This window comes from Aquarana catesbeiana, linkage group LG02 (assembly GCF_042186555.1).
Source record: "Aquarana catesbeiana isolate 2022-GZ linkage group LG02, ASM4218655v1, whole genome shotgun sequence".
Lineage (NCBI taxonomy): Eukaryota > Metazoa > Chordata > Amphibia > Anura > Ranidae > Aquarana > Aquarana catesbeiana.
In genome coordinates this window covers 798207005-798216914 of record NC_133325.1, presented here as the reverse complement: position 1 = coordinate 798216914, position 9910 = coordinate 798207005, and the positions used below count along the sequence as shown (strand labels likewise).

The following is a 9910-nucleotide window of genomic DNA, read 5'->3' as shown; positions in this document are numbered from 1 at the left end:
TCTGTGATCCTCCGGAGGACGAAGATCCCAAACACTGAGCTTCTGTGATCCTACTGAGGATGAAGATCCCAAAACACTGAGCCTCTGTGATCCTACTGAGGATGAAGATCCCAAACACTGAGCCTCTGTGATCCTACTGAGGATGAAGATCCCAAACACTGAGCCTCTGTGATCCTCCAGAGGATGAAGATCCCAAACACTGAGCCTCTGTGATCCTACTGAGGATGAAGATCCCAAACAAACACTGAGCCTCTGTGATCCTCCGGAGGACGAAGATCCCAAACACTGAGCCTCTGTGATCCTCCGGAGGACGAAGATCCCAAACACTGAGCCTCTGTGATCCTACTGAGGATGAAGATCCCAAACACTGAGCCTCTGTGATCCTCCAGAGGATGAAGATCCCAAACACTGAGCCTCTGTGATCCTCCGGAGGACGAAGATCCCAAACACTGAGCCTCTGTGTTCCTCCGGAGGATGAAGATCCCAAACACTGAGCCTCTGTGTTCCTCCGGAGGATGAAGATCCCAAACACTGAGCCTCTGTGTTCCTCCGGAGGATGAAGATCCCAAACACTGAACCTCTAAACGATGAAGATCTAGGCACTGTGATCACCAGTCAGCAGGTCCAGGGAGAGGAATCAGGAATGGTGGTGTACATACAGGGGGTCATCATACTCTGTGTTCGCACATATAGAAAAACCTAATAATATAACATCCAACACATCTCCAGTTTTCTGAGAAACATATTGTGGGTTCCCCGTTGTTGGCGTCATGGGAGGAAGAGTGCCCCATCATTGGATCAGTGGCCTATTGTTGGAGTCGGCGGGAGGAATGGCACCCCATCCATAGTGTTAGTTGAGAGCAATGGCGTCCCAGCTTTGCTGTCATTTGGGAGGAGGACCTGTATACATTGTATCCTATATAGATGATCTGTATACATTGTATCCCATATACACTTCTAGATTGTAAGATCTAACGAGCAGATCCCTCCTTATCCCTCCTGTATTGATTTGTATTGTAAGTGTACTGTCTGCCCTCATGTTGTAAAGCGCTGCGCAAACGGTTGGCGCCATATAAATCCTGAATAATAATAATAATAATAATATTATACAGTGCCTTGAAAAAGTATTCATACCCCATATTTTGTCATGTTCCAACCAAAAACGTAAATGTCTTTTATTGGAATTTTATGTGATAGACCAACACAATGTGGCACATAATTGTAAAGTGGAAGGAAAATGATAAATGATACAAATAAATATGTGGAAAGTGTGTGTGTGTGGGGGGGGGGGGGGGGTATTTGTATTCAGCCCCCTTTACTCTGATACCCCTAACTAAAATCTAGAGGAACCAGAGGCTATATACAGCTCAGACATTGGGATGATTAAGATTTGACTAGGAAAATGATATGCTGTTTTACACACTTACAAATGTACCCTGATTTCATTTCTTCCTACTATGTATGTGCACTTGGCAAATAATTTTTTTTTTTTTTTTAAATCTAGTGCAACCAATTGCCTTCAGAAGTCACCTAATTAGTAAATAGAGTGTGTAATGTAACTTCAGTATAAATACAGCTGTTCTGTGAAGTCCTCAGAGGTTTGTTAGAGAACCTTAGTGAACAAACAGCATCATGAAGGCCAAGGAACACACCAGACAGGTCAGGGATAAAGTTGTGGAGAAGTATAAAGCAGGGTTAGGTTATAAAAAAAAAAAAAAAAAAAAAAAATCTTCCAAGCTTTGAACATCTCATGGAGCTCTGTTCAATCCATCATCGGAAAATGTAAAGAGTATGGCACAACTGCAAACCTACCAAGACATGGCCGTCCACCTAAACTGACCGGCCGGGCAAGGAGAGCATTAATCAGAGAAGAGCCAAGAGGTCCATGGTAGGGCTGAAACAACTAATCGATTAATCGGCAACTAATCGATTATGAAAGAAATTAATCGATTACTATTTTCATAATCGATTAATCGGCCAGTAACCTAATGGGGTTAAAAAAAACTAAAATGAGCTCTTTATAGTATAAAAACAGCAAATAATCTCTACTGTAAATAATTAAATAAATAAATTTAGTTGGTCTACCTGACCGTGGTTTGGTTTCAACAGAACCCCTCATTTTCCATTTCTTGATTAGAGTTTGAACACTGCTGATTGGCATTCTCAATTCCTTAGATATCTTTTTATATCCCTTTCTGTTTTTTTTACAGTTCAACTACCTTTTTCCGCAGATCCTTTGACAATTTGATTTTGACCCCACTAACAAATAGAAAATCGAACGAACGTTCTTAAAATGACATTTTTTGTCATTTGTCGGGGAAGACATTGTTTGTTAAATAAAAAATAGATCTCTGAGTCTGATGATATTTACCAGATTCACCCTTTAATAGTATATACAGTATATCTCCTCTAATAGTATATACAGTATATCTCCTCTAATAGTATATACAGCATATCTCCTCTAATAGTATATACAGTATATCTCCTCTAATAGTATATACAGCATATCTCCTCTAATAGTATATACAGTATATCTCCTCTAATAGTATATACAGCATATCTCCTCTAATAGTATATACAGTATATCTCTCCTCTAATAGTATATACAGTATATCTCTCCTCTAATAGTATATACAGTATATCTCCTCTAATAGTATGTACAGAATATCTCTTCTGTCTGTTATTCTCAGAGTGGATTAGATATTTGCTCCCTAACCATATAGTTGGTTATTTATATTCCCCCCTGCATAGAGATATTTAAGAATAAATTGCCTTTTTTAAAACTTTACATATTAACTAAATTATACACCACACTATTTTTAAGGTTATTAACCGATTAATCGATTAATCGAAACAATAATCGGCCAACTAATCGATTATGACAATAATCGTTAGTTGCAGCCCTAGTCCATGGTAACTCTGGAGGAGCTGCAGAGATCCACAGCTCAGGTGGGAGAATCTGTCCACAGGACAACTATTAGTCGTGTTCTCCACAAATCTGACCTTTATGGAAGAGTGACAAGAAGAAAGACATTGGTGAAAGAAAGTCATAAGAAGTCCTGTTTTGTAGTTTGTGAGAAGCCATGTGGAGGACACAGCAAACATGTGGAAGAAGGTGATCTGGTCAGATGAGACCAAAACGTAACTTTTTGGACTAAAAGCAAAATGCTATGTGTGGGGGGGAAAACTAACACTGCACATCACTCTGAACACACCATCCCCACTGTGAAACATGGCGGTGGCAGCATCATGTGGTGGGGATGTTTTTCATCAGCAGGGACAGGGAAGCTGGTCAGAGTTGATGGGAAGATGAATGGAGCCAAATACAGGACAATCTTAGAAGAAAACCTGTAATGCCGCGTACACACGTCGGACTTTTCAGCTACAAAAGTCCGACAGACTTTTGACGGACTTTCTAACGACCGGACTTGCCTACACACGATCACACAAAAGTCCGATGGACTCGTACGTGATGACGTACACTGGACTAAAATAAGGAAGTTGATAGCCAGTAGCTGCCTAGCATCGGTTTTTGTCCGTCGGACTAGCACACAGACGAGCGATTTCTGGGTCCGGTGGAGTTACGACGTAAAGATTTGAAGCATGTTCCAAATCTAAAGTCCGTCAGATTTGAGATTGGAAAAGCCCGCTGAAGCCCCACACACGATTGGATTGTTCACCGGATTTGGTCCGTCGGCGTCCGTCAGACAAGTCCGGTCGAAAAGTCTGCCCGTGTGTACGCGGCATTAGAGTCTGCAAAAGACTTGAGACTGGGGCGGAGGTTTCACCTTCCAGCAGGACAACGACCCGAAACATCCAGCCAGAGCTACAATGGAATGGTTTAGATCAAAGCAAATTCATGTGTTAGAATGGTCCAGTCACAGTCCAGACCTAAATCACATTGAGAATCTGTGGCAAGACTTGAAAATTGCTGTTCACAGACGCTCTCCATCCAATCTGACAGAGCTTGAGATATTTTACAAAGAAGAAGAATGGGCAAAAATGTCCCTCTCTAGATGTGCAAAGCTGGTAGAGACATCCCCAAAAAGACTTGTAGAGAAAGGGGGTTCTACAAAGTATTGACTCCGGGGGGGCGCCATACAAATGTCCCCCCCCCCCACACTTTTCACATATTTATTTGTATCATTTTTCCTTCCACTTCACAATTATGTACCACTTTGTGTTGGTCTATCACATAAAAATAAAATCCCAATAAAATACATTTACGTTTTTGGTTGTAAAATTTCAAAGGGTATAAATACGTTTTCAAGGCACTGTAGATGATCTGTATACATTGGATTCTATATAGATGATCTGTATACACTGGATTCTATATAGATGATCTGTATACACTGGATTCTATATAGATGATCTGTATACACTGGATTCTATATAGATGATCTGTATACACTGGATTCTATATAGATGATCTGTATACACTGGATTCTATATAGATGATCTGTATACATTGGATTCTATATAGATGATCTGTATACACTGGATTCTATATAGATGATCTGTATACATTGGATTCTATATAGATGATCTGTATACACTGGATTCTATATAGATGATCTGTATACACTGGATTCTATATAGATGATCTGTATACACTGGATTCTATATAGATGATCTGTATACACTGGATTCTATATAGATGATCTGTATACACTGGATTCTATATAGATGATCTGTATACACTGGATTCTATATAGATGATCTGTATACATTGGATTCTATATAGATGATCTGTATACATTGGATTCTATATAGATGATCTGTATACATTGGATTCTATATAGATGATCTGTATACACTGGATTCTATATAGATGATCTGTATACACTGGATTCTATATAGATGATCTGTATACACTGGATTCTATATAGATGATCTGTATACACTGGATTCTATATAGATGATCTGTATACATTGGATTCTATATAGATGATCTGTATACATTGGATTCTATATAGATGATCTGTATACATTGGATTCTATATAGATGATCTGTATACATTGGATTCTATATAGATGATCTGTATACACTGGATTCTATATAGATGATCTGTATACACTGGATTCTATATAGATGATCTGTATACACTGGATTCTATATAGATGATCTGTATACACTGGATTCTATATAGATGATCTGTATACACTGGATTCTATATAGATGATCTGTATACATTGGATTCTATATAGATGATCTGTATACATTGGATTCTATATAGATGATCTGTATACATTGGATTCTATATAGATGATCTGTATACACTGGATTCTATATAGATGATCTGTATACACTGGATTCTATATAGATGATCTGTATACACTGGATTCTATATAGATGATCTGTATACACTGGATTCTATCCATCAGATGATCTGGTTACATCTATATATTTAAGGTTTCCTTGTATATTTGATTACATTAACAGATTTTTGGGGGGGGGGGCGGGGGTGGAAAGGTCGGCTTTAAATCCACATCGTCACACTATTCTAGGGCAAGTTGGGGAAGTAAAACAAAGAAGTGGACTGTGATCCTGGCGGGGGGTACTTTGGCCAGAGTTGGGCTTTAAGAAGAAGAAGGTAACACTTCTGGAATGTAAAGTAAAATCTGCAGCAGGAGTGAGGAGGAGGGAGCTGATGCAACATCTCCAGGGCACGGCGACACTCCCCGACCTGGAACATGAACAGTTGGAGAGAACGAACATTCTCCAAATGTCAGAAAGGATGGATCGTCCTTGCCTACCCAATAAATGCAACCCAACATACCACTCCTTGCCCACACAATACATGCCACCCACTCAATACATGCCACCCAGCCAACTAACTTACCGCTCATTGCCCACCAACTTACCGTTTCTTGCCAAACCAATACATGCTACCCAGCCAACCAACTTACCACTCCTTGTCCACCCAATTCATGCCACCCAGCGAACCAATATAGCGCGCCTTGCCCAGCCAATACATGCCACCCAGCCAACCAACTTACCCGCTCCTTGCACACCCAATACATGCCACCCAGCCAACCAATGTATCGTTCCTTGCCCCCCCAAAACATGCCAACCAACTTACTGCTCATTGCCCACCCAATGCGCCGCTCCTTGCCCACCTGAAACATGCCACCCAGCCAACTTACTGCTCCTTGCCCACCCAATACATGCCACGCAGCCAACCAACGTACCGTTCCTTGCCCACCCAGCCAACCAACTTACCGCTCCTTGCCCACCCAATGCATGACACCCAGCCAGCTTACCCCTCGTTGCCCACCCAATACATGGCACACAGCCAGCCAAATTACCGCTCACTGTCCAACCAATACAAGACACCCAGCCAGCCAACTTACGGCTTCTTGCCCACCCAATACATGCCATCCAGGAAACCAACGTTCCATTCCTTGCACACCCAAAACATGCCACCCAGCCAACCAACTTACTGCTCATTGCCCACCTAATACAAGCCAACCAACTTACAGTTTCTTGCCTACCCAATACATGCTACCCATAATACCACTCCTTGCCCACCCAATACATGCCACCCAGCCAACCAACGTACCACTCCTTGCCCACCCTATTCATGCCACCCAGCGATCCAACATACCGCTCCTTGCATACCCAATACATGCCACCCAGCTAACAAATGTACCGCTCCTTGCCCACCCAATACATGCCACCCAGCCAACCAATGTACCGTTCCTTGCCCACCAAAAACATGCCACCCAGCCAACCAACTTACCGCTTATTGCCCACCCAATACATGTCACCCAACGTTCTGCTCCTTGCCCACCCAATACATGCCACCCAGCCAACTTACCACTCCTTGCCCACCCAAAACATTCCACCCAGCAAAAAAAAAAAACTATCACTCCTTGCCTACCCAATGCATGACACCCAGCCAGCTTACCCCTCGTTGCCCACCCAATACATGCCACCCAGCCAACGTACCACTCCTTGCCCACCCTATTCATGCCACCAAGCGATCCAACATACAGCTCCTTGCATACCCAATACATGCCACCCAATGTACCGCTCCTTGCCCACCCAATACATGCCACCTAGCCAACAAATGTACCGTTCCTTGCCCACCCAAAACATGCCACCCAACATATCGCTTATTGCCCACCCAATACATGCCACCCAACATATCGCTCCTTGCCCACCCAAAACATGCCACCCAGTCAACTTACCTCTCCTTGCCCACCCAATACATGCCACCCAGCAAAAAAAATTATCGCTCCTTGCCTACCCAATGCATGACACCCAGCCAGCTTACCCCTCGTTGCCCACCCAATACATGCCATCCCGGAAACCAACGTACCATTCCTTGCCCACCCAAAACAGGCCACCCAGCCATCCAACTTACCACTCCTTGCCCACCTAATACATGCCACCCAGCCAGCTTACCCCTCCTTGCCTACCCAATACATGGCACCCAGCCAGCTTACCACTCATTGTCCAACCAATACATGACACTCAGCCAGCCAACTTATGGCTTCTTGCTTACACAATACATGCCATCCAACCAACATACTGCTCCTTGCCCACCCAATACATGCCACCCGCCCAACTTACCACTCCTTGCCCACCCAATACATGCCAGCCAACCTACTGCTCCTTGCCCACCCAATACATGTCACCAGGCCAACCAACCTACCTGATCATGTTCTCGATCTCGGCCGGGATACTCTTGAGCCGGTTGCCCCCCATGGACAGGGTATTCAGAGTCTGTATCTGGAGGATCTGGCTGGGGATCTCCTCAAACTGGTTGCCGCTGAGGTTCAGTACCTCCAGCTTCATGGTGCCTATCTCTTTGGGTAACGAGAACTCATCCAGCCGGTTGTTCTTGGCAATTAGGGTCTTCAGCCTGGTGAGCCCCAGGATCTCCTCCCCAATGTAGGCCATGGTGTTGTTACTGATGTCCAGGAGGGAGATCTGGGAGAAGGTGGCCACAGTAGGGGGAAGGACCACCAAGCGGTTGTGGGTCAGCAGCAGTTGATGGACCTCTTTCTTCCGATTGTCGGTCATCTGCTCCAGGTTCAAGTTGTCCAGGCCGAGGTGGGAGAGGTTGAGGATGTGCTCCCCCTCTACTGGCTCTGGGCCCTCCATGGTGGAAGAAATACCCTCTACTGGGGCAATCAGAGAGCTCCTGGAGGCCTCCCAGAACAATCAAGGAGGGACTAATAGAGACCCCAAAATCTGGAGACCTCAGAGCAAACTGAGCTTTGTCTTGGGGTCCCTAAATGTAGATACAGCAGAGTGCAGGGGTCCCTCGGTACAGGGGGAGCAGAGTGCAGGGGCCCCTCGGTACAGGGGGAGCAGAGTGCAGGGGCCCCTCGGTACAGGGGGAGCAGGAATCCAAGGGCCCCTCGGTACAGGGGGAGCAGAATCCAAGGGTCCCTCGGTACAGGGGGAGCAGAATCCAAGGGTCCCTCGGTACAGGGGGAGCAGAATCCAAGGGTCCCTCGGTACAGGGGGAGCAGAATCCAAGGGTCCCTCGGTACAGGGGGAGCAGAATCCAAGGGTCCCTCGGTACAGGGGGAGCAGAATCCAAGGGTCCCTCGGTACAGGGGGAGCAGAATCCAAGGGTCCCTCGGTACAGGGGGAGCAGAATCCAAGGGCCCCTCGGTACAGGGGGAGCAGAATCCAAGGGCCCCTCGGTACAGGGGGAGCAGAATCCAAGGGCCCCTCGGTACAGGGGGAGCAGAATCCAAGGGCCCCTCGGTACAGGGGGAGCAGAATCCAAGGGCCCCTCGGTACAGGGGGAGCAGAATCCAAGGGCCCCTCGGTACAGGGGGAGCAGAATCCAAGGGCCCCTCGGTACAGGGGGAGCAGAATCCAAGGGCCCCTCGGTACAGGGGGAGCAGAATCCAAGGGCCCCTCGGTACAGGGGGAGCAGAATCCAAGGGCCCCTCAGTACAGGGGAAGCAGAGTGCAGGGGCCCCTCAGTACAGGGGAAGCAGAGTGCAGGGGCCCCTCAGTACAGGGGGAGCAGAGTGCAGGGGCCCCTCAGTACAGGGGGGAGTAGAATCCAAGGGTCCCTCAGTACAGGGGGAGCAGAATCCAAGGGCCCCTCAGTACAGGGGGGAGTAGAATCCAAGGGCCCCTCAGTACAGGGGGAGCAGAATCCAAGGGCCCCTCAGTACAGGGGAAGCAGAGTGCAGGGGCCCCTCAGTACAGGGGAAGCAGAGTGCAGGGGCCCCTCAGTACAGGGGGAGCAGAGTGCAGGGGCCCCTCAGTACAGGGGGAGCAGAGTGCAGGGGCCCCTCAGTACAGGGGGGAGTAGAATCCAAGGGTCCCTCAGTACAGGGGGAGCAGAATCCAAGGGCCCCTCAGTACAGGGGGGAGTAGAATCCAAGGGTCCCTCAGTACAGGGGGGAGTAGAATCCAAGGGCCCCTCAGTACAGGGGGGAGTAGAATCCAAGGGTCCCTCAGTACAGGGGGGAGTAGAATCCAAGGGTCCCTCAGTACAGGGGGGAGTAGAATCCAAGGGTCCCTCAGTACAGGGGGGAGTAGAATCCAAGGGTCCCTCAGTACAGGGGGGAGTAGAATCCAAGGGTCCCTCAGTACAGGGGGGAGTAGAATCCAAGGGCCCCTCAGTACAGGGGGAGCAGAGTGCAGGGGCCCCTCAGTACAGGGGGAGCAGAGTGCAGGGGCCCCTCAGTACAGGCAGTGTAGCGTCCGTGTTCTATTCCTCTCCGTTCTCTGTACGGTATGTTCAGCAATCTCCTGGCTTATGCAAGTCTCCGGAACGTGAAGACAGAGCTCAGCCCGCCGCCCCGGAACCTGCACCGCACACCTCACCACCCACACCACGAGGAGGAGAGTTATGTGCTAGACAGGGGGCGGGGCCCTCCGGGGGCGGGGACACTGGGCTTCAAGAGTGTTGCCAGGGGGCGGGGACAA

The 9910-nt window shown here is 47.0% G+C and overlaps 1 protein-coding gene across 1 annotated transcript; it reads right to left on the bottom strand.

Moving 5' to 3' along the window:
* Positions 1–7642: 7642 nt before the first annotated feature.
* On the bottom strand, positions 7643–8552 carry LRRC58 (leucine rich repeat containing 58). The gene has a single exon (XM_073618095.1). The coding sequence runs from the start codon at positions 8111–8113 to the stop codon at positions 7658–7660; it is 456 nt and encodes a 151-aa protein (XP_073474196.1). The 5' UTR covers positions 8114–8552; the 3' UTR covers positions 7643–7657.
* Positions 8553–9910: the final 1358 nt, after the last annotated feature.

Coding starts and splice junctions, on each gene's coding strand:
- LRRC58 (XM_073618095.1), bottom strand. CDS start 8,113: ATGGAGGGCCCAGAGCCAGTAGAGGGGGAGCACATCCTCAACCTCTCC.